The sequence below is a fragment of the Hydra viridissima genome, unplaced genomic scaffold (genome assembly GCF_058129835.1).
Source record: "Hydra viridissima isolate aposymbiotic clone 2 unplaced genomic scaffold, HvirCarnegie_v1 scaffold_16, whole genome shotgun sequence".
Classification (NCBI taxonomy): Eukaryota; Metazoa; Cnidaria; class Hydrozoa; order Anthoathecata; family Hydridae; genus Hydra; species Hydra viridissima.
The window spans coordinates 6,968,996-6,993,527 of NW_028324315.1; the positions used below are offsets into that span (position 1 = coordinate 6,968,996).

The following is a 24,532-nucleotide window of genomic DNA, read 5'->3' on the forward strand; positions in this document are numbered from 1 at the left end:
ATACATACATACATACATACATACATACATACATACATACATACATACATACATACATACATACATACATACATACATACATACATACATACATACATACATACATACATACATACATACATACATACATACATACATACATAGGGGAGGTAGGGGAGCATTGGGCAGTCGGGAGGTTTGGGCACCCCCTCATTTCTCACAATCTATTATAGATATTTTTTGTTTTCTACCATAGCAATATAGTTTTATAACTTACAACACCGCTCATTAAAAGTGTCAGCTGTCATTTCACTTGGTTGTCAAGTTACTTGCGCTTAACGGTTTGTTGCGTACAAAAGTAAATATCTTGTTTGTGATTTGAAGAAAGATAACAAACAAATCTGCAAGAAAGTGTAAGTATCTGTGTTAACTTCTTCTTTTGCGTTTAATGAACATTATATTTACCTGGCAATTATGATTCAACATTTGATAAAAATAAACTTATTCAAAGTTATTTGAAAAGTGAGGTTGTGGGGAGCATTGGGCACGCATGTAGGAGGGAGGTTTGGACATGCCCAATGCTCCCTCTTTTTTTAGCGTGTTTTGGTGTCATACGTTTGTGCTTTTTTGCTATGCCCATTGGATTGAATGGTTAATCATTTCTTATCAGGACAATCCCGTTTTAATTTAAAAAGAAAAATAAACGATGTGAAATCCCTAAAGATGTTATTTTGCGCGCATTGGAAGAGGTTTCTAAAGGAGGAAAAATTAAAACTACTGCGATTAAATATGATATACCCAGGTCTAACCTTCAAAGACACATAAAGCAAGGTGGCGTTGTGAAAGATATTTCTAAATTTGTATCATCCCAAATATTCACGAAAGATGAAGAAGAAAAAATTTCAGAATATCTTGTAACATTGTTTAAACTAAATCATGGAATGTCAAAACTGAAGGCACGCGAATTGGTTTACGAATACGCTACTGCCATTAATAAAAAAAATACCAGACAACTGGACAGAGAAGAAACTTGCATCCAAAGATTGGCTTAAAGGATTTTTTAAAAGACAACCTCAGCTTTCAATAAGGACACCAGAAGCTACCAGTCTCTCACGTGCCAAAAGTTTCAATAAGAAAAATGTCGGGGATTTTTTTGAAAATCTTAAAACTGTATATGAACGGGATCGCTTCGGCCCTGAGTCTATTTACAATATAGACGAAACTGGATTATCAACAGTACAACGAACCCAAAAAGTGATTGCTCTCAGAGGCACCAAGCAAGTTGGGCAAGTAACGTCAGCTGAAAGAGGGACACTTGCAACGGTTTGCTCTGTTATTAATGGATTGGGTAACTCAATACCACCCTTTTTCATATTCCCACGGGTTAATTTCAAAACATATATGCTAAATGATGCACCTGTTGCTTCAGATGGAGCGGCATATCTTTCAGGGTGGATGACAGCACCATGTTTTTTTAAATATGTACACCATTTTGCAAAACACGCAAAACCAACGCCTTCCTCGCCAGTTCTATTGCTGCTGGACAATCACGAGAGCCATATTTCAGTACCAGTTCTCGATTTTTGCAAAGAATCAGGGATTGTTTTAATGACTTTCCCACCGCACTGCAGCCAAAAACTGCAATCCCTAGACCTGACTGTCTATGGACCACTTAAAACTTATTATAACACTGTTGTAACAGATTGGATGGTAAGCAATCCTGGCAAAACTTTAACAATTTATGAAATCCCAAAATTAGCAGCAAAAGCCATTCCACTTGCATTCAAGTTGCAAAATATTCAAAAGGGATTTGAAAAACCTGGCATTTGGCCATTCAATTCAAACATTTTTTCTAATGAAGATTTTGTTTGTTCTTCTATAACTGATCGCTGCTTGCCGGAAGAGAATAATATTGCTACAGAAAAATTGATTTCCGACCAACCTATCATGGAACAGCCTTCAACATAAGAAAATCTGAGTCTAGAGGATCGTACAAGTTCAAATATGGAAGTCACTGGGCCATCTCAAATGGAATCTCTATCTAAAAGCCAGACTAGGGGCGCTATCTATGTAACACCTGATTTAGTAAGGCCATACCCGAATGCCGGCCCCAGGATATTGGATGGCATGAAACGGAAGAAAGGAAAAACTAGAATATTGACAGACACACCCGAGAAAAGACTCATTGAAATGGAAGAAAAAGAAAGACAAAGAAAAAATAAGATCAAAGAGCTCAACAAAAATCAAAAATGCTCTAAAAACGAGAAAAGCAGGAAGATTAGCAGTGATGATGAAATAGAAAATGTTTCCGTTTCTGACAAAGCCCTTGTTGAAATCGATTCATCGGAAGAAGATTTTGATGTAGACGATGTGATTGTTATGGATAGAAATTTCCTGGTCAATAACTTTGTGTTGGTTAAATTTAACACCAAAAAACTGTTTATCATTATGTTGGAATAATCGAAGAGGTTAATCACTCCATGGCAACTGTCAAATTTATGAGAGCAAGTAAGATAAGAAATACGTTTATGTTTCCTGACATCGAGGACGTAGCCAGCGTCCCTGGAGGATATAAAAACAAAATTGCCTACACCAACAACATGGATAAGCCTAAAATATAAATTTGATAAGCCTCTTTGGGTCATACCAAATTTAAAATAAGTCTTATTAAGCCCAACATCGTGCAGTATTGATCCCAAGTGACATTGTTTAATTTTTTGTAAAGTCTCTGATAAGAAAAAATGTTTGTATTATAATTTTTTATATCAATGCTATATAACACTTAATCATAGCAGTATATTAAAACAATATTGTGCATATTAAATACAGTGCCCAAACCTCCCCTCAGGGGTGCCCAAACCTCCCAACCACCGGGAGGTTTGGGCACTTTGGACTTGTGTTCAAAAACCTTTTGTAACTTTGCGACTAATTATATTACTAAAACTCTTCTTAGCATTATTTACTGCCAAATATGTGTGCCAGATATATTTGAAATAAAATTTTGATTATGATAAAAAAAAACAGTTTTATCAGCGTTTATGTAAAAAAGTGCCCAATGCTCCCCTACCTCCCCTACATACATACATACATACATACATACATACATACATACATACATACATACATACATACATACATACATACATACATACATACATACATACATACATACATACATACATACATACATACATACATACATACATACATACATACATACATACATACATACATACATACATACATACATACATACATACATACATACATACATACATACATACATACATACATACATACATACATACATACATACATACATACATACATACATACATACATACATACATACATACATACATACATACATACATACATACATACATACATACATACATACATACATACATACATACATACATACATACATACATACATACATACATACATACATACATACATACATACATACATACATACATACATACATACATACATACATACATACATGCATACATACATAAATATACATACAGAAATACACACGTAAACATACTACTATACACGCACATATACATTTTAGCTGTATTTTAACTTTTAATAATAGTTAAAATAGAGCTAAAATGTCTAATACAAATACAACAATGGTGTCATCATAAAAATAAATTAAAAACTCAACCAATGTCAAAAATTATAAATGTAAAATATTTGTACTTACCAGCGTAACGGTTATATTAAGAGGTGTAGGAGAGTTTGAGTTTAAAAGTTTAATTAAAGGGTAAAAAAAGCGTTTGAAAGAAAAAAATGATAAATAGCTTCAAACTAAACTAACTCTATTGAATAGTTTTAATTATTGAATGAATCTATTTGAATACTTTTAAATATTAGTTGCATGGTCTAAGTGAATATATTCATTTAGTAAATATATTCACTTAGACCATGCGACTAATTATTAAAATACATTTATAAAACTTCCGGGAAACTTTAACGATTCAAAAACACGCGGTACACAGTTGGTTAATGGTTGGCACGAAATGCCAACAGTTAGCCAACTATAGCCAATACTGGCCCGTCAGTTGGACCAACTAAAGCGTGTTTACTGGGGAAGTAATTAAAGAATTATCTAGCAGAATTGCTAATGGAAACAGATTTTCTCTAACTTTCGATGAATGGACATCGATAAGAAATAGACGTTACATAAATATTAATGTCCACTCTGACAAAGAATTTTGGAATCTAGGATTAATTCGTGCTTTTGGAACAATTCCCGCAGAAAAATGTGTTGAGCTTGTCAACGATAGGTTAAGTGATTTTAAGCTTTCGATCAAGAATATTGTAGGTATTACCACTGATGGCGCTGCAGTTATGACAAAGGTAGGCAGGTTATTCGAAGCACATCAGCAGCTATGTTTAGCGCATGGAATTCAGCTGGCTGTTATCGGCATACTCTATAAAAAACCTAATAATGAGGATAGTCTGTATAATGAAGAAGATGCCAACATTACATCAGTTCCTACACCCAGATTTGAAAAAGAGCAGAGTTCCACAGATGATGACGAATTAGTTGATGAAGATTATGAAAATGAAAATGGTTTACTCATAACCTCCACTGAAAACGATGATGATAATTCTTCTTTTCTGGTACATCAGCAAACGTTACCATTAATTCAAAAAGTTCGAAAAGTGGTCAAAATATTTCGTTCTTCGCCTACAAAAAATGACAAAGTCCTACAAAAATATGTAAAAGAAGAGTTCGGGAAAGAATTGTCTCTGGTTTTAGACTCAAAAACACGATGGAATAGTTTGGTGTCTATGATAGAACGTTTATGTCAAATTAAAAAATTGCATCAAAAAAAGTCTAATAGATTTAAAATCACCTATTTTTTTTTCAGATGCAGAGTTTGAAATGTTGTCAAATATCCTTTCAGTTTTACTTCCTATTAAGCTTACAGTTGAAGCAATCTGCCGACAAGATGCAACTTTATTATCTGCAGATGCTGCTATTCAATTTATGATGAAATCAAAAACTGGCCATCCATGTTCATTAAGTTATGAATTGAAAGCAGCTTTAAAAGTACGTATTCTTGAAAGACGAACAGAAATCTCAAGTGTTTTGCAATATTTACACAATGCAGACTCCAATGAAAATCCGAGCGATGATGAAACCGATAGAGATTATGAATTATTTCCAATCATTACCAAAGCTGCAATCGCAAAAGTTATCGTTTCACAGATACAACGTCTGGGTGTGGCCAACTTGCATTATGAAGCTGCACCTTTAGCAATAACATCTACTTCAGCCAACAATATAATAGACACAAATATAATATTCAATGTCGATGATGATGAAGTTGATCAAAGAAATGAAATTTCTATGACTTTAAAAGAAAAGTTGGAGATAGCAATATCAAAAAAAATTTGCACCAGATTACCTGAGAGTGGAATCGACCGAAATAAAAAAGATCTCACACGCTCAATAAAAAAAGAAATGTAATTTTTTGAGACAAATGGCATAAGGGGAAAATACTTAACTTTAATATATAACTATTTGCTAAGTATTCAACCAACCAGTGTAGAATCAGAGAGAGCTTTTTCGGTAGCTGGCTTAATCTGCACCAGAATTCGGTCAAGGATGGGAGATAATTCGCTTAACAACCTATGTTTTCTGAGATCTTATATCAACAACCAACTGCAGAAAAAGTAGAACCTTAAAAATTTGTGTTTTCCTTTTCTTATGATTAATATATAACTAACATTTTACTGAATTTTGTTTTTCTTTTTTTTATTCTTTAAATAAGTTAATATAGCTTTTTTTAATTGCCAAACCATTTTTTAATTATATTATTCATTCATTTGTATTATTAAAGGAAATCTAATAATACCGATTTAATACCGGAATACTGGGATTATAAATTTTCAATACCGAAATACCGGTATTTGATTTTTGGTCCGGTATTCCAAACCCTAACCCTGATCATAAAGTTCTTGTTAACAAACACTTAATTGAATAAAAGCATTACTAGTTTACATTTGCATTTGAACTGAAAGCAAATAGTTGTATAAAGTTCAAAGTGGTATAGAAAAGGGTTGTTTTCTCCAAAGTTTTAAAACTGTTAGGTAATGTAAGAAAGGGAATTGTTATCTATATCTAAAACAACAAAGCTTTCATTTGAGATTAAAATTAGCTAAAATTAATGACTTTGTCCTCGGTTATACTGAGATTGTATAACCGAGGACAAATATAGACACTTCTGTTGCATGTTACCTGTAACTTTCTTGAGTTACCAAAATAATGTTTAACTTAGACTTTTAACGTGTAACATAGATTGCAAGAAACTATCGCAAGCAGCACTGGGCAACGTTGCGTCTTTGGTTGATCTATACGATGCGAGAACCGACAACTTTCTAAAAATTTCGATTTTTAACAGAAAAATACCCGAAGAAACGTTGACTCTACTAGACAATCACTTCTCTGATATTCAATTCATTCATTCTGACTCATACAGCGAGAAGTTCTCCAAGCTCGACGTCAAAGCTGAGCTTCAAGTAAGCGTCTTGGCAGGTCTCCTCACACTTCAGGGTTCTGGTCATTACTTAAACGACAAGAAGAAGTCTACCAGAGTAGTAAAAAGTTCACTTCACGAAGACACAACAAGCCATCGGTTTTGCATCGATTCTGCTGACGTGGGAAAAGTTGCTGAAGTTAAAGAAAAATTTGAAATCCAAGAAACGAAGTTTCGGTCTAATCTGACTTCAAAATTAACAGCGGTGAGATCAGGAAAAGCAGACGCATCTGACCTTGAAAATCTAATCGCACAGTCCAAATCTGAAGAAAGTTCACCTGACAAGCTAGTTGCTCAGTTTAATTCTTGGAGCCACATTACTGAAAAAATATTATTTGCAAAGTCATTAATATTTCATGGCGCTAAGTACATTGGCTACGGGACATCTTTTGATGAGGAAATTCTGAAAGATTTTAATTGCAAAACATTCGTGCTATATTTCAAGGATGATGCCAAAACATCCAAAAAAGATATGTGGAATGCCAACAGACTTGTCTTCTTTCAAGAAATAAAAAAAAATTTGGTCGGCAACAAGTTCTTTGCAGCTGATTGTGATATTCATCCATACCTTTGGCCAAAAATTGGAATTTCAATTCAGGTCTTGAAAGATGGTAAAGTTCTCATTGAGAATTTACTTGAAGAAAACAAAGCGCTACAATTCACCGCGATAGCAAGATGCACTTTGGCGATAATTAAGTCTACTTCAAAGCCAAACAAGAGAGTTAATCTTGTCATACCTTGTTCTGGAACGAACTGCAAGCAATATGTTGACTTTGAATGGGTTTGTCCTATATGCAAAGAGAACATTGATTTCAGGTTTGATAAGAAGTTCTACTGCTCTTGCGGGTATGGCCCTTCAGATTCATATGAATTCAAGTGCACAGACGCAAATCACGGACCAGGTTATGATGTTTATGATGACAAAAAGGTTCTAAAGGAAGTTTTGTCTCGACTTAGACCTCGCAAGGAAATGAACATCTTAATTCTTGGAGAAACTGGTGTTGGGAAATCCACATGGATAAATGGATTTCAAAATTACCTGAAATATAAAACACTGCTGAGGAGAACGAGCTTTGTAGTCTTGTACCTTCCAAATTCACCATCTGCGACGAGTACTTTAATAATATTACGGTTTCCACTGGTGATGATCAAAATGAAGTTCAGAAAACCGGACAATCAGCCACGCAGGTGACCAAGGTTTATTCTTTTATGATAGATGACATGGTAATTCGACTTATTGACACTCCTGGCGTTGGAGATACCCGTGGAATTGAACAAGATAAAAAGAACTTTGAAAACATACTAGGAACTCTATCTTACCTTGACGAGCTACACGGAGTTTGCATTCTATTGAAACCAAACAATAGCCGTCTGACAGTTATGTTTGAATTCTGCATCAAAGAGCTTTTGACCTACCTTCATCGCGATGCAAGCAAAAATATTATGTTTTGCTTTACGAATTCTCGTGGAACGTTTTATCGACCTGGAGACACAATGCCCGTTCTTCAGACTATTAGATTCAAACAAAGCCGTTGAAATCCCGATATCCAGTCACACTGTCTATAGCTATGACAGCGAAGCGTATCGATTTCTGGCAGCTATTAAAAACAAAGATCACCCTATTAAATTTCCAGATGAAGAGAGAGAAAACTTTGCCAAGAGTTGGGAAATCAATTAGCGAGACTCAGAGAATGTTGAAGCACATTTCCAAATTGACACCTCACTTAATCAATAGTACTCTTAGTCTGAACAGCGCTCGAGAAGTTATTCAGAAACTAACTTGTCCTATGGCTGAAATTAGCAAGAACATTCCAATCAACATTGCAATCAATATTGCACACAGTCAAGAAATCATGACGACAAAGGCCAACATAGTAGACCTGGAGAAACAAAAAACTTATGAAAAGGAAGAACTGGAGGTATTTCCCATTAACTATCCAAAAATTGCTTGCACTAATATTAACTGCAAGAAGATCAAAGGATTTTAAGCAAATTGAATATGTCACAGTCTGTCATAATCCTTGTAACTTAACGGGTGTAAGTCACGATACTGTTGGAGATGAAAAACAATTGGATTGTGAATGTATAACCAATGGAAAGTGCAATCGCAGGAATTGCGGACACAGCTACCAAGAGCACATGCACATTTATTACGATTCTAAAGTAGTAAAGAAGCAAGTAGTGAATGAAAACGTTAAAAAAACTTCTGGAGAGTACCCTATCAGCAGCCGAGATTAAAGAAAAGATGATTGATGCAAATAATAAGGAAATTGAAGAACTCAAACAGGTGCAAGTTTAAATAAAATTGCTTTTTAACTCATTGATAGAATCTCGTCAATAATCTTGCGAATCATAACTGTGTTATTTGCTTTTTAAGTTCTGTTATTAAATCCTAGAAACTAAAAGTGATTGAAAAGTCTAGCGTCAAATTTGCGTGTTTTCTCAAGTGCAATGCAATTACTCCTTACAACGATGCACTCCTGGTCTACATGAATCATTTAATTCAGTCCTACAAATTCGAGATTGAGATTTTGAATAAAGAAATGGAGAAGGGGCACATGAGCACTTCGGTTTTGTTGATATCAGAAGTTGATAGAGGAGCTCTGCAAGTTAAAACATTCCGGAAAGATTCTCGTGGACACGTTATAAGCCGTTAATAGCACTCGTCGATACGTAGCGGAATACAGAGAGGTCGTTGCTTCCGAAAAACAATATGTAATCAAAGACGGTAAGAAAGATGCTTGGTACAAGTTTTGGTAAAAAAGTATTTATATATATAAACACTTTAATTAGCATTAAGTAACGGTTGTTTGTCATGAATAAAATAAAACGATTTCAAACGTTAAAGGTTCTCCAATTCCGAAAAAAAAAGAATCTTTAGTCAACCCTAGTTTCTTGTGTTAAGGCAAACTATGTTTAAATTGCAAGACTTAAAATAACTCACGTCTAAACTTTTGGTTAGTTGAGCGATTGCAATTGATAAAACGCTGCGAATAACAGGTCAGTTAACGATAACGGTACGGTAAAGAAATTTAGTTTTTCATCACACTTACTGAGCCACAATCATAACTGTTGAAAAGTTATGTTTTTTGTTACCAGTGTCGGTATTTCCTTGTAACAGAACCCGTAGGCCCATCACAATAGGTTTAACAAGCCCTATATCTTTTGAACCAGTCAACCGTTACATTTAATCTCATAAACTTGGTTCTGTAACCGTATTTGAGAAACCGGTGATAATATACTGGGCGTGTTATCAAATAAGTAAACGCAACATAAGAATAAATCAACGTTAAACAACAACCACAAATTTAACTAAAATGAAGATAACAGATGTGGCAAAAACTCAAATACTAAGTTACAGCACATACATATTAAATAATTTTACAGTGGAACGGAAATCTTTCACATACTTGAATTAAAAAATGGGGGCATTAAGCAAAAGTGGAGTTTATACGGAGCAACATTATTTTAGTAAGTGCACTGTTATCTGATAAATTAGCCTTAAACTTTTGAAAAAAAACCAAAGCTATGTTTTTTGGGGAAAATGTTGCAGTATTTTTTATTTATTGAAATAAGCAACCTTCAGTTTGAGTTTAATCAAAACTATTTTTGATTTTTCATAAAGTAGAGAAAATGTTTCTCAGCTTCTAACTTCATCCTTGCTCCTTATTTCATGTTCGCCTTGCTCCAAGTTCTTCTAACTTTAGCCTTAATCCCTGTTTTGAGTCTTAACGTGACTGTCAGTGGCTGTTGGCAGCAAACCTAAATGCACTCACAGTCTTGTATTGGTTTTGCTTAACTTAGACAAGGGATCTTTATTCTCCGTAGAGGCAAAGAAAAATTGAAGATTTGATTTTGTTATGATCAAAGTATTAAACAGTAGGGCAAAAGTTAAATATCAATAAACTTTTATCTTCAGATAATTCTACTTTAACATTTGATTTACTTTTGTTTATTATGTGAGGGCGGCTGTTTTAATACTTAAATGTTTTAACATTTGCTGTTGTATGTGATAGTAAGGACTAAGATTTAGGGAAGATTTGGGCCAAGGGTTTTGTGAAATGAGCCTTGCGGAAGGTTGGGATCCGAGGTTGGTGTAAAGATTACTTGGTTAGGATACAGCGATTATGGGAAAAGCTTGATTAGGAATGGGCAAGGTTTAGTTGTTAAAGGATTAGTGTTGTGTTCACCGTCCTTAGTATTATACAGTATACCATATAACTCAATACTATTATACAATAAACTCAATAAACGTCCTATTCGTGTGTAGTGGTCAGCACTCTTTATCAATTATGTTTATAAAATACAAATAATACTCTCTTACTCTACATGTAGTGTTTGATACTGCTTTTTATCAATTACTTCTCTTTTTTTTTATTCTTCTTTTACGAGTATATCTTCTTTATTTAAAACTTCTGGTTATTTTTCTTTAAGCAACATTTCTTCTGACTTTTGTTTAATGCCTTACTTCTTTTCATAACCAAAAGTTTCTTCTTCTTTTTATCTTTTGTTCACTCATAAAACTTGTTTATCCAAATATTTTTCAATTACAAAAGTTCTCTCTCTTTAAAGTTCTTCTTAAAAACTTTTTAAAAAACTCTCTTTTACTTCTCTTTAAAACTCGGTGTTCCTCTTTTTCTGTCCATCTCTTACTATCCTATCTATTTTATTTTTTTTCCAGTAAAAATAGCTAAAGGAAAAAACTCTAAAGTAGTCACTAACATGCTTCTGATGTGCACATTTGCAGAAGAAAATGAGGAGAAGAACAACTCTTATTGACTTTTGAAATCAAATTATAAATGGTAGTGATGCAAATATTGCTAATATATATTTTTGAAAAACAAATAATGCTAGACCATGGTTTGCAAAAGATACTGCAAGGTATGTTTTAAAACAAAAGCTAGTTAGCTCTAAATCCCACTCTATGGGTGCAATTTTTTTTTTGAATTTTAATTGTATAAACATATTTCGACTTCAATACTTACTTTCCTAAGTATTAAAATCGAAATATGCTTAAACAATTAAACTTCAAATTAATAAACAACGTGAGTTTTTGAAACTGACGATTTTGACGATAACTACTTTAAAATTCTTTTTAGAAACTCATTCGTTATTAACGTACTGTTAGAGAAGGTTATATACATATATAGCACACTTACACTTTTATTGAAATTGTCATTAAATTTTTTTAATTATAAACTATAAAAAAAAATGTTATTCGTCATCTGCCTCTTCCTCCAAATCCAACAACAACATCGTAATTTTGATTTTTTTTTTGTAATGGTCTTTTACCGTAACCTAATAAAAAAAAGGCCAAATAATTGCTTTGAAGATAAATATACCAGAATGAAATTTATAAACCGATAAAATGTGTGGCCAAAGAAAACACATTTTATTTGAAATACTTAAATTTATTAATACTTATGTGATAAAATACGCAGGAAAGTTGGAAATTATTTTATGGTCATCCTTACTACTAAAACATAATAGTTAAGCATTTATTAGAATTTTTTTGCTTTAAAGCTTTATATATATATATTTAAAAAAAAGATGGTTTTAACTTTATAAAAAAAAAAATTTAGAGTCCGGTTGCTTTTTTAAGTTTAAAATTTTTGTACATCTAATCTTATATTTTAGCAACAAAAAAACACGTAAAAATGACTTAGAATCATGAAACAAAACTAAAAAGCATAATGCAGAGCATGTGGAGAAAGTCTAGATAATGATAGTGTTCTTTTGACAAAACATATTGTTAGAATAGAATTTTGTTTTTCTATCCGAAGCGATAAGGACCACCCAAATATGCATCTTGAAAAAAATGTGTTATAAATGCTTTTTAATATTAAGAAATATTGAAGAAAGGTTCAAACACTGAACTGAAAAAAAAAAAGGAAAAAGATAAGATTATTCAAAGTGCAATTTGATCAGGTGCTTTGCTTTTATTCAATATTCACGTTATTTTGCTATAATCAGACTTTCCCTCTGATCCGCCAACTACTCCTGTTTTTTTTTTTACTGTTGCTCCCCCCCTTCCGATAGTGTGCATGTCACTCCCTTTTTTAGCTGCTGCAACGAGTCAAAATGTCCATCAGCACTAATGGGTTGTTAGCCCAACAGCTTACTTTTGGGTAAGATTTTTATTATCCTTAACCCTGGAGTCCTACTATGCATTAGCCGTAGTTGCCTAAGTAACTAGTTGCGCTACGGATATGCGTGGATTTACTACAGTATATTCGTGAGGCGAACACTTTCCTCTCACAAAACTTTAGCTGCCAAAAACTGGTGTGACTGACCCCAGAATTGACCAAAAGTTGCCCTTCCATCAGTTGCCATAGTTCCCCCAAATGCAAATAAATACATCCCATCCGTGAAGTCGGAATTTTTCACATGTATTAGCTCTAGAATTACCACAGGTATCCATGTAGTAAAGTACAATCAAATAAACGATAACTGATTTAATGAGCCATTTGCAGTTTCACAGTACAAAAGTTTATACTAGGACATGCATGGCTTAATCTTTGAGACAAACATATGACTACTGGCAGGATCAACCTGGTAACTATCGTCAAGAGCGTGCGGCGAAGCTGTCGCTCTTTGACAAATAGCGGACTAAACAATGAAAGCGGATGAGCGCCTCTTCGTTTTGGCGTATTCGTTCGTAAACCAATGTGTTTAACAGCAGAGTCGTCGCAACCGCAAACGTTTGTGCAGCTCTCTGCGCTCATTCAGTTTGCCCGTCAGTGACAATTCTAATAGGGAACAGGGACTACGTCTCGGTGCGGTATTAACACGAAGCTCACACCAACGAAGAACAATCGACCTGAACCACACAAGAAAAGAGAATCTGTTCAATCTCTTGCTGCTAAATGCATTCTGGCAAGCCCATGCAACGCACAACGCCAATTGCAGGGGACGAATAATAATTCCTCTGGACTCTCGAGTCACTTAAATCGCACGACACCAACGCATCAAGAACCGTCCGCCGTAAAAGCATTGTCAAACGTCTCAACAGTGACAAAATTTTTCGCTGTTTATAAATGTGTTTCCAACATTTTAATATAATTTGTTATTATTTATATTCTAATATATTAATGGTTAAGTACAATGCTTTTGAATTTTCTAAACATTTTTTTTTTGTACTAATACTTCCTTAAATGTGGAGCATTAGTACCCATTTTTGGGAGCATTGGTACACAACGTGTTTACATTAAAACCTTAAAAAGTTTCATCAAAACAAAAACGTGCAACTTTAATGAAAATTAAAACATATTTTAAAAACCAACCAAATATTTTATAAACATATCAAAAAAATGTAAACATGAAAAAGAAAAAAACGCACACAAGAAGTTATTTCACATTGTAAAAAACCCCCCAGAAGGTCTTGCTAATCCTAATCCACTCTCTGGTGCTCCATTTAAAAATTGTTTTTTAAAGCGAACTCAAGGAATTATAAAAGCTGGTGGGAATGTGCTGTTAGTTGCTCCAACTATGGCACAAAATATGATCATTTTTCATTGTTCTGCAGATACAGCTTTTATTAACTGTTTTGTCCCCTTAGGAGCAATTGAGAAGTTTTATTCTTTTAGGAGCAAGCGAGGAACAATTGAGGAGTTTGCATTACAGTTAATACTCCCGTTTCATCAATGTAAAAAACGCGGTTTCATCTATATTAAAAACGCAGTTTTATCTATATTAAAAACGCGGTTTCATCATTATTTAAAAAACGCGGTTTTATCTCTATAAAAAACGCGGGTAGAATTTTATGTTTTCGCAATGCTTGTTCATAGTTTACAAAAAATTTAGATGCATCAACCTGATTGAGGCATGTTGCTCATGATCGGTTTGCGTTTTCAGGTTTGTGTAAACCAAGTGGTAGGTGCCTTCTCATGAATCTATTAATCCAGTGTGCTCCAGCAAAATTATTATCTGATTAAGATTTGCTTTCCGATTAAAATGTACCAATCCTCATCCATTACCAGTGGGTACTTCAAAGTGAATTTTTTTTTTATGTAACAAAAAACTTTTCATTTTTAAATTTTTTTTCTTTTTTAAACATTAATAAACATTCAAAAAAGTAATAACTTTACCATACAGTTAAACGTGATAAAAAATAAACAAAAGGTAAATTTACAGGTAACAAATGCTTAAAACATAAAATATTTTCTGTAGAAGAAGTGATTATAAACAATATTTTGTATCTGCATTCAAAATTTAAAATTGATTTAAAAAAGCTAATTATTTTCCTGTGCACCAATGCTCACCCTGTTCTAATGCTTCCCCTTCTTCCCTAGAAAAATTTGATAAATATATCTAAAAGTTGTTAGTTTTTTCTACAATTTTTTATAACCGTTTTTTTAATACATGCAATACACTCTTATGAAGCAAGCATCTACATTACTTAAAATCTGATGAGATTTATTTTCGTTATTTTTTTTTTTCATAAAACGCATTAAAATATTTATTTATAATATCCATAAGTAAAATTTCCATTAGTTTAAATAAATTTTGTGGTATACTTTGTAAAAGCAATAGTTTTCCGAACAAAATTTCTGCAAGAGAAGGGGAAAAAGGCTCTATTGTGTAAAATACTTGAATAAATAATTTTTGGGTTTTTTATCATCTTTTTTAATTTAAGGGGTCTGTTATTCTTTGTAAAAATACCGTCAAAAGCTGCACAGATTAGAAATTTAAAGTTTACGTTTACACTCAGAGTACAACAAAAAAGTTAATAAAAAAAGGAGGGTTATCTGGACACTTCATTTCCATCTTTATAAAAATCACATTTTCAAAAAGTTGACAAAAAAAATTGTCGAAAAGTCTTTTTTTTATATTAAAAAAACTAAATATATTGAAGGAAAGGTGCAGTTTGTCAAGAAATAACTGCTCATATACCAACTTCTTAAGGTCTTTAGGTTTGTATTTATACATAAACATGATTAGAATGCTCTAAATTCTCTCTAAGTTGGTCAAAAAGCATTTGTTAAAAAAGGTGGTTATATTTTTGATCAAATATTTTAAATTTTTCTTTCATCGTAGATATATAATATGTTAAATACTAAGGCTCCTCAGTTCTCCAAAGAGAATGGAAAGTGTTAATTTAAACGAGATTATGTACTTTTTCAAAACATCATTTGCTACTGCTGTCTTGAAAAGTACGACAAATGCATTCTAGTTAATAAAAGTTCGGAAGTTCTTGTTCAAATTTTCTTTAAGACTGAAATACTTAGCCTAACCTACAGGATTGTGCCCTGGTTGTAAGAAAAACTTAAATCTCTGTAAAGCTGATGAATGTATCGCGGATAAAATTGCTCTAAAATGAAAAAATGCTAATTTAGCTATCTCTAGAGATTGCTCAATATTATGCAGTATATGCAGTATTGGAAGAAATAGATTTTCTAAATAAATGTATGAAAAAGGGAACAAGTTTAACACTAATTCTATGTCAAACATGCTTCTGTAAAATTGCTTAAGGTAAACCCCACAAACATTCACCTTTTAAGACCAGCACAAATTTTGCTGACAGCATTTTTTTCTTTCTACAGTTTCCAAAAAAATAAAGGAACAAGTAACTTCTTCTCTTCTTGATATTTCCTTGAGTTCACTTTCAAAATGACTTTTTAAATGGAACACAAGAGGGCAGAAAATACAAACATTGGTAAAATATTTGCATAAAATATTTTTGAAACTATTCAAAAAGACAATAAAAAAATCTCTAACTAAACAATGTATTATTGTTTTTGTTATTATCATATATATCAATATATGATAATAACAAAAACAATAATAATAAAAACAATCATAATAATGATAATAATAATAATAATAATAATAATCTAAATAATAATAATAATAATAATAATAATAATAATAATAATAATAATAATAATAATAATAATAATAATAATAATAATAATAATAATAATAATAATAATAAAAATAATAATAATAATAATAATAACAATAATAATAATAATAATAATAATAATAATAATAATAATAATAATAATAATAATAATAATAATATAAATAATAATAATAATAATAATAATAATAATAATAATAATAATAATAAAAATAATAATAATAATAATAATAACAAAAATAATAATAATAATAATAATAACAATAATAATAATAATAATAATAATAATAATAATAATAATAATAATAATAATAATAATAATAATATAAATAATAATAATAATAATAATAATAATAATAATAATAATAATAAAAATAATAATAATAATAATAATAACAATAACAATAAAAATATTAATAATAATAACAATAATAATATAAATAATAATAATAATAATAATAATGATAATAATAATAATAATAATGATAATAATAATAATAATAATAATAATAATATAAATAATAATAATAATATTAATAATAATAATAATAATAATAGTAATAGTAATAATAATAATAATGATAATAATAACGAGAATAATAATGATAATGATAATAATACTGATAATAATAATGATAATAATAGTAATAATTATAGTTACTAGCAATAAGCAACCCGTAATACGGGTTATGGTCGGTCTGTTAATTTATAGCGGCTGTTTTCCACAATTTAAAGTTGCGAAACCTTAACTAATAACCTTTTAGAAAAACCCCTTCAAATTAAAAAAATTGAACCATCTGTAAAATTAAAATGAAAAGTATGCGGAGGTAAAACAATTTACCAATTATTTAACATTGAGTAATTCACAACTGACATAGATCATATCAGTGTAAGGCAGAACCATTTTCCTCGATACTAAGTTCAACACAATATGTTTTTAATTACTAACACAAAATAACACTTTATCATGCTTTAAATTGACGAAAAAATAAGGCTATATTCTTGTTATATTTTTTATAACATGAACTTTAATTAGTAGGATTAATATTAAGCGAACGTAAATTATACATGATTTATTAATTTTTTGGTATCCCCTTGATACGTTTTTCTTTACAACAGGAAATTTTCTTTAAAACGTTAAATGCACACCACCAAATAAATTTATTAAAAGTAACTGACCATAACTATATATGGCACTAATCTGACCATTTTTATATATATGTCCTCTGTTTCAATAGCTTTTAGTAAGCGGTAATTTACTACCATTTACTAAAAATTCCTTTTGTTACTCGAAATTAATTCTCTTAAATATTTTGACACTAATAAAGGACCTCCCTTCCCCGTTTTTGCCTTAATGGTGGTCAGGAGAATAGTTACTTTTATTAAGAGTAGTCAAGTTTTTGATGAAGACCTTTTACCAGAATAATGAAATGTAAAACAATGATTTACGTGTATAAGAATTTTTTCTTTTTAATATTTATAATAATTTAACATATATAAAAATTTTTTCTTTCCTCAAAAGTGTTGCAAATGCAAACTAAGCTAACTAATTAGTTTAAAATCTTATAAAGTTTAAGTAACTCGATTTTTGAAAAATGCGCTAAACTACAATATTAACCACCCATTTAAAAAGATTCCCTAAATTAGTACAGCAAATTATTAGGCTTAAAATAGAGAAAACTTTAAAAAAATTGAACTAATTGCATACATTTATATCATTTTAACTGACCAAAATTTACAATAAGAGGTAATCAGGTTTCTTTTTATAAATTGTATAAATGCGTCAATCGTAAATCCTAAAGAAAAAAAAAATGGAATTATGATACTATAATTACAACAAAAAATAATAAAACAACACATAAAAACTGAAAATCGATTTACCTATTTATAGTAACCCATTTTGACATGGTAGTTAATATAAACATTTATCGAAAATGTAACAATAAAATCTGTTTCGAAGTACAAAAGGATTAACAATACTATATATACACACACATAAAAAAACCAATTTAAGATATAAATTGCATTTTTAGCATGTTGTCTTGGCTTTCAGTAAATAAATAAAAGCAGTTAGTACCAATAATGAAACAACCTATTATTCATTTTTTACAATAGTCACCAACATGAAGGTGTCTATTGTTAAAAATGAATACCAACACAAAACATCACAACAATAACACATAACAATAGAATGTTTACATCCTTGATCCTAAAATCCAGTGAAGATAACAAACCAAATTAAAACATGAAAGGCAAAATTAGAAAACCATTTTAAAGTTAACTATATCTATCTTTTTACTAAACATATAAATACATAAAAGTATATTTGTTTTTATGTTCAATATTAGTTATTCAATTACTTCAAATTTAGGACATGAAAACACCCTAGATTTAAAGATCAAGGTTGCATACTCTCATACACATTACGCTACACATTAACAGACATTATTATATTTTTTTTGTTGAGAATAATTAAAAAAGGCTAGACAACACAACCTAGCTCCAAAGCAGTAACTCCGCCTGGCACTAAATGCTGCCAAGTCACAACTCTTCTATAAGTACATTGCGTGGCTGGCAAGGTTATCAATCTTGCTCAATATAATGCCAAATCACATCACATTGAAAACATGGAAACTTTTCTATTTGATGAAGAGTAGCTTGTTCAGCTATTAGAAGTGGGATTGAGTGGTGAATGAAATCTTCCATCATAAAAAATTTGTATGTATTCCAGAGATGTAAAGGATTGTCAGGTTCACAAAAGGTCAAAATAATTGAAAACAACTGTCTAATTTTCTTTGGCATGTGTTAAAACCGCCTCAGAAAGAGTATTCTGCCATTCAGTGTCATCTTGCAACAGACATTTCAAAACACATGCTTCACAAAACGTTTCAAGGACAATACCATTAACAGTATGCACATCCTCCGAAGATGTTGCTCCTTTTGCTTGCAAAAGTAACAGTCTAAGAAAAAACAATTCTCCAGTTGGATTAACTTTATACATTCTTATTATCACCTTATTACCACCCCTTTATCTAACCTTCCATTTACAATGTTTATCATCAAATATAAAGTGATAAGGAATGTCTACATAAGAATTGCAATGTGCTCTTTCATTTTCAGTATTTAACTTAAACTACACCGTTAGGTGCGTATCACGTTGAGCTGCACGATCTAAAGCCATTTGTTCTGCTCCTTCTCTAAAATACAATAATTGATTTTCAGGTAGATGTTTACCAAGTCACAGCACTTTAAAAACACGGAAAGAACATAATATAAACATATGTACAAACTACAAGCACAATAAATGTGTTTAAATATGTATATAAGGTTAAATTTATACTAAAATAAATAAATACCTTATATAAATATTTAAACCCCTTTTTAAAACAATTATGTAACACATATTAACACATACACAAACAATAAAAAAGCACTTTACATTATTATAAAAACACATTGATAAAACAACTATAAAGCACTTATTACCACACACACATACATATCAAAAAAGCATATATGCAAACACTAAACGTGTGCAAACAATAAACGTGTGCAAACAAAAATTCTAAAAATGACACAAGAAAATTTAAAAAGATACAAAATATATATTTACAAACAATTCTCTTTACATAAGACTGTAATCTTCATAAGAACTGTAATCTTCATAACAACATTTAACCTTTACATACATGTGACATGCGTTGTCAGTGTTGGCACAAAGTCTTAATTTTTCTTTTCTAAATTTTCTAAAAATGAACAAAAATAGTTAATAGCATCACAGAAATTTCAAAGTAAAAATAACAATTTTATGGAAACAGCATCAGTATAACTTTAAATAACATCCATACCCCTATTTTCCTTCTGATAACTAAAATAATAAAAATAAAACTACTAAAAAAAAAACTAAAACAAACAAAATATAAACGATTAAAAAAATAAAAATCCATTCTACTTTAAATCCTTTCTACTTTATCTAATAAAAATTTAAATCCTTTCTACTTTATCTTATAAAAATGTATATATAACTATTTCATATACTTACTTCAATTATAATATGATCTTAGCGATGATTATTTATCTTAATATGATTCTTTATGTAATATATCTTAACTAATAATTAAATTCCAAAAGGAAAAAAGTTTTAACTCGCTTCATGGATCTTTCTCCAATGGCCGCGTGCATTTTGAGAACGTGCTCTTTCAAAGCCTAGTAACTAATGACGAAACGACGTTAAACATTAAACATTAAACATTAAGCAATTCTGTACCTATTATATTATAGATTACTATTATTATTATGATAATAATAATCATAGTTATAATATTATGTAGTAGTAGTAGTACTAGTAGTAGTATTAGTAGTAGTAGTAGTAGTAGTAGTAGTAGTAGTAGTAGTAGTAGTAGTAGTAGTAGTAGTAGTAGTAGTAGTAGTAGTAGTAGTAGTAGTAGTAGTAGTAGTAGTAGTAGTAGTAGTAGTAGTAGTAGTAGTAGTAGTAGTAGTAGTAGTAGTAGTAGTAGTAGTAGTAGTAGTAGTAGTAGTAGTAGTAGTAGTAGTAGTAGTAGTAGTAGTAGTAGTAGTAGTAGTAGTAGTAGTAGTAGTAGTAGTAGTAGTAGTAGTAGTAGTAGTAGTAGTAGTAGTAGTAGTAGTAGTAGTAGTAGTAGTAGTAGTAGTAGTAGTAGTAGTAGTAGTAGTAGTAGTAGTAGTAGTAGTAGTAGTAGTAGTAGTAGTAGTAGTAGTAGTAGTAGTAGTAGTAGTAGTAGTAGTAGTAGTAGTAGTAGTAGTAGTAGTAGTAGTAGTAGTAGTAGTAGTAGTAGTAGTAGTAGTAGTAGTAGTAGTAGTAGTAGTAGTAGTAGTAGTAGTAGTAGTAGTAGTAGTAGTAGTAGTAGTAGTAGTAGTAGTAGTAGTAGTAGTAATAGTAGACATGGGTATATAATCTGAAACTTAGACATGGGTATATAATCTGCATTAATAGAATATTGGGCAAAATGAAGCAAAACAAGTGAAATCTTTTAACATAAAACGTTTCAGGTAACAAGAAACTTTGTTTTAGTTTTAGGTATCATTTTACGTTTATTATTGTTATTATTCTTATTTTAAAAAAAAATTCCGACGAGCAAGTTTATAAGTTGTTATTTGTAATTGTTATACTCTTTCCATGGCGTACTTTACAACAGGCCTATTCACCGTTCGGATGACGTCAAAAACCGGAGGCGAACATTTTGTATTTCCAAATTTTGATACTTGTGAAGAGTTAAAGGTCTTGCTAAATTATTTAGTCAAAATTTTTAAGTGTTCAATAATATTTATAATAAATATGGGTCCTAAATTCTGTGCCACAAATTGCAACGGAAATTATGATAAAAGCTCCAAAGAAAAAACTTTTGACCTTCCTCGAACACCAGAAGAAAGAAAAAAGTAGTTGGCTGTTATACCAAGAGTCAATATTGTTTGTGAAAGACATTGGCCTGTTGGATACGTTTCAACAAAAGATTATGGCAAAGAAAAACCAAGTGATCCTCCATCTATGTTTACGTGTGTAAAACCAAGTTTTATTCCTAAGTCATCTGCTTGTCCCAGAACTACTTCAAGACTTCATTCAGAAACTAGAAATTTTCAACCTGATGAACTGTCTGAGTTCAATTTTAAAGATGTTATAAAATCGTTTAATGATCTGAAAACAAACATAGAAAACTACAACTTTAATGGAGTTGATATACTATTTCATACTAAAACAGAATCAAGTATTGATTTTCAGTTTTTTAATCACATTGGTGTGTCATTATTTTTCATGAGGATATTTATCTACAAAAAGGTTTTTCAAGTTTAACAGATATTAGACATAAAAGTTATATTCTTTTATTAGATAAAGTTTATGTTAAGACTATGTAGCAGTACCATGGGAGAATAGTTTTTGGAAAAGCAGTTGAAAACCCAAGTGTTCTTGCTAATACTGCTTTAAGCTTTATGGTAGTAACTTTGTTTGGTGGACCCTAATTTTTATGTAAAATGCTTCCTGTGTGTGAAGTTGATTCAAATTTAAGTGTTTGATATTTGATAACTTGCGAATTAGAAAAAATATTATCTATAGATGTCAAAATTATTCTGATTTACATAGCCGGATATATTGTCAGAAATGATAAAGATTCAGATGACTCATATTTTTGATATGAGAAATCCAGAGATTTTACTGAGAAAATCAATTGTGGGGGATTATCAGTGCCTGGTGATTTGTTATGTCAATGGGTATTATATTGCTGCATAATGCTTCGTGAAGTAGCTGATAATGCATGTATTTTTTCTTTGTGCAATCTAATGATGCTTATTTCTGAATCATACCAGCTAAATATGAACAGAAACTATGGGGTTATACTTTCAAATATATATTTTAAAAACTATTAAATTTTGAAACTCAGTATTTAATAACACAGGCCAACAAAGAAAATCTTTTCTTGTGGTGCCTGAAATATATAAATTGATAATAAAATTAACATTATGCAGTGAAATACTATATATATTACTGCATATATTGTATTTTACTGCATATTGTTAATAAAAATATATTGTATTTTATTGTGTATTGTTGATAAAAATATATTGTATTTTATTGCGTATTGTTGATTAAAAAAAAAAAAAAAAAAAGAACAAGGTGTTTATTTTTTTCTGTTCAAAAAAACTCGCCTCCAGTTTATGATGTCATCGGTACGGTGAATAGGCCTGTTATAAAGTACGCTATGACTCTTTCTAATGTACGCACGTTTTATAAGTAATTTTAAAAAATAGCAACCAATTAAAAAAGTTGAAACTTGTAAAAAAAAAAACTGGCGCGAAACCTTTACACTGTTATTATTAAAATACATGTAAACATAAATTTATATATTGCAATTTAAGTGAAGAATTAATAAATCAAAAGTTTTAATCAGAATATGTTCCGCGATATTTTGTTTAAATAATCCTCATTTCTGGTTAGTAGTTAAGGTAACTTATTTTAAAACCTAATAAAGCAACATTAATTAAAAACTTTTTATTTAAAAGGTTCAATTAGTTTAATTGCAGATTTATCTTGTTGTTGGTCTGAATAAATCCGAATTAGGATTATATTTTTCAAGTTTAATTTTTCCATTTTAGCATTTTGTTTAAAAAGTTGTTAATATACATTTAACATGACTGATGTGACTAAAAACACCGCGGTTGTAAACGAAGATATGTTCGAGGTTGAATTGAAATTCTTTTCCTTCAGTGAAAAAGAAAAAGCATATATTTGCCAGATTCTTGTTGAGGAGAATGAAACTAAAAAAATTTGTGGTGCGCAAATTAAAATGCTAATGGATGGAAAACGAGTAAAAAAACCAACCTCAAATATGAAACGTCATATTAAGAAGACCCACGGAGTACTTCATCATAAAATTGTTCAGGAGCAAGAAAAGAAAAAAGCTGAACAAAAAAGGAATATAAATGTATCCGAAGTTACTTTGTCAAGAAATGGAGATTCTCTATTTTTTGGTGGCCGAAAAAAAAAAAGATAATTGACAATTTTTTTAACAAAGTTAATATAACAATAATGAAGGCTTTAAATATGTTAGTACTTCAAAATGGAGCTTCGTTTAATATTTTTAGCGGAGATGGAATAGAAATTTTGACCCGAGATTTGGCAAAAAAATTTGGCATAAAGATCAGTTGTGAAAATATGCGTCAGGAAATTCAGACTTAAGCTGAATAAATGAGTTCTGATTTGAGAAGCGATTTGAATGGAAAACGAATTTTCCTAAAATTTGATGGAGCATCAAGACATCGGCGAAGCTTTCTTGGAGTCAATACTCAATTTTTCTCTAGCGGCAAAATATTAATCAAAACATTAGTAGTCATCGACATACATGCCAGACACAAAGCTGAAGATATTCAAAATGCACTTGAAAACATACTTGATAAGTTTGGCATCCGAAAAGAACAAATCCTTGGAATTAGTACTGACAATGGGTCTAACATTATTAAAATGGTGAATGATTATGGCAAGACAATTGAGATAAACAAGATTATAGAAACACTACGTAGTGAAGATCATGATGAAGGCGGATATGATATTACAGAAGAACAGACTATTGAAGATGCAAGTAGTGAAACTGAGGGTTCT

General features: G+C 30.7%; 2 protein-coding genes, 1 long non-coding RNA gene and 3 pseudogenes across 16 annotated transcripts in view; 4 read left to right on the forward strand and 2 right to left on the reverse strand.

Annotated features, from left to right (window-relative positions):
- LOC145181285 (uncharacterized) overlaps window positions 1–3,973 on the reverse strand; it is a 14,029-nt gene extending 10,056 nt beyond the window's left edge. For 2 of the 7 annotated variants that reach the window (XM_090073916.1, XM_090073917.1), the window contains exon 1: window positions 257–358. In XM_090073916.1, coding sequence (XP_089930042.1) covers window positions 257–268 — 12 coding nt within the window. In that variant the 5' untranslated portion in view covers window positions 269–358. Of the gene's footprint in view, window positions 1–256; window positions 359–3,697 lie in introns of those variants that run through there. The other 5 variants (XM_090073915.1, XM_090073913.1, XM_090073914.1 and 2 more) reach the window with 5 other exon arrangements.
- Window positions 1–24,532, forward strand: part of LOC149877800 (uncharacterized) — a 171,477-nt gene that overhangs the window by 126,305 nt on the left and 20,640 nt on the right. The window lies entirely within an intron of this gene.
- Window positions 413–2,673, forward strand: LOC149877805 (uncharacterized; annotated as a pseudogene).
- On the forward strand, window positions 4,345–9,236 carry LOC149877806 (uncharacterized; annotated as a pseudogene). The gene is made up of 7 exons (XR_016448051.1): window positions 4,345–4,780; window positions 4,872–5,329; window positions 6,097–6,101; window positions 6,285–8,507; window positions 8,551–8,641; window positions 8,727–8,829; window positions 8,939–9,236. The product of XR_016448051.1 is annotated as an uncharacterized LOC149877806 (transcript).
- LOC149877807 (uncharacterized) lies at window positions 15,642–16,155 on the forward strand (annotated as a pseudogene).
- LOC149877808 (uncharacterized) lies at window positions 18,096–20,606 on the reverse strand. 6 transcript variants are annotated; one of them, XR_016448145.1, is made up of 4 exons: window positions 20,447–20,606; window positions 20,018–20,272; window positions 18,901–19,601; window positions 18,096–18,200 (listed from the first exon to the last, which is right to left on the reverse strand). It is a non-coding gene; the product is annotated as an uncharacterized LOC149877808 (long non-coding RNA). The 6 variants fall into 6 exon arrangements; XR_016448149.1 differs by lacking the exon at window positions 18,096–18,200 and having other exon boundaries at window positions 18,431–19,601; window positions 20,094–20,150; window positions 20,253–20,272; XR_016448146.1 differs by lacking the exon at window positions 18,096–18,200 and having other exon boundaries at window positions 18,431–19,601; window positions 20,018–20,150; window positions 20,253–20,272.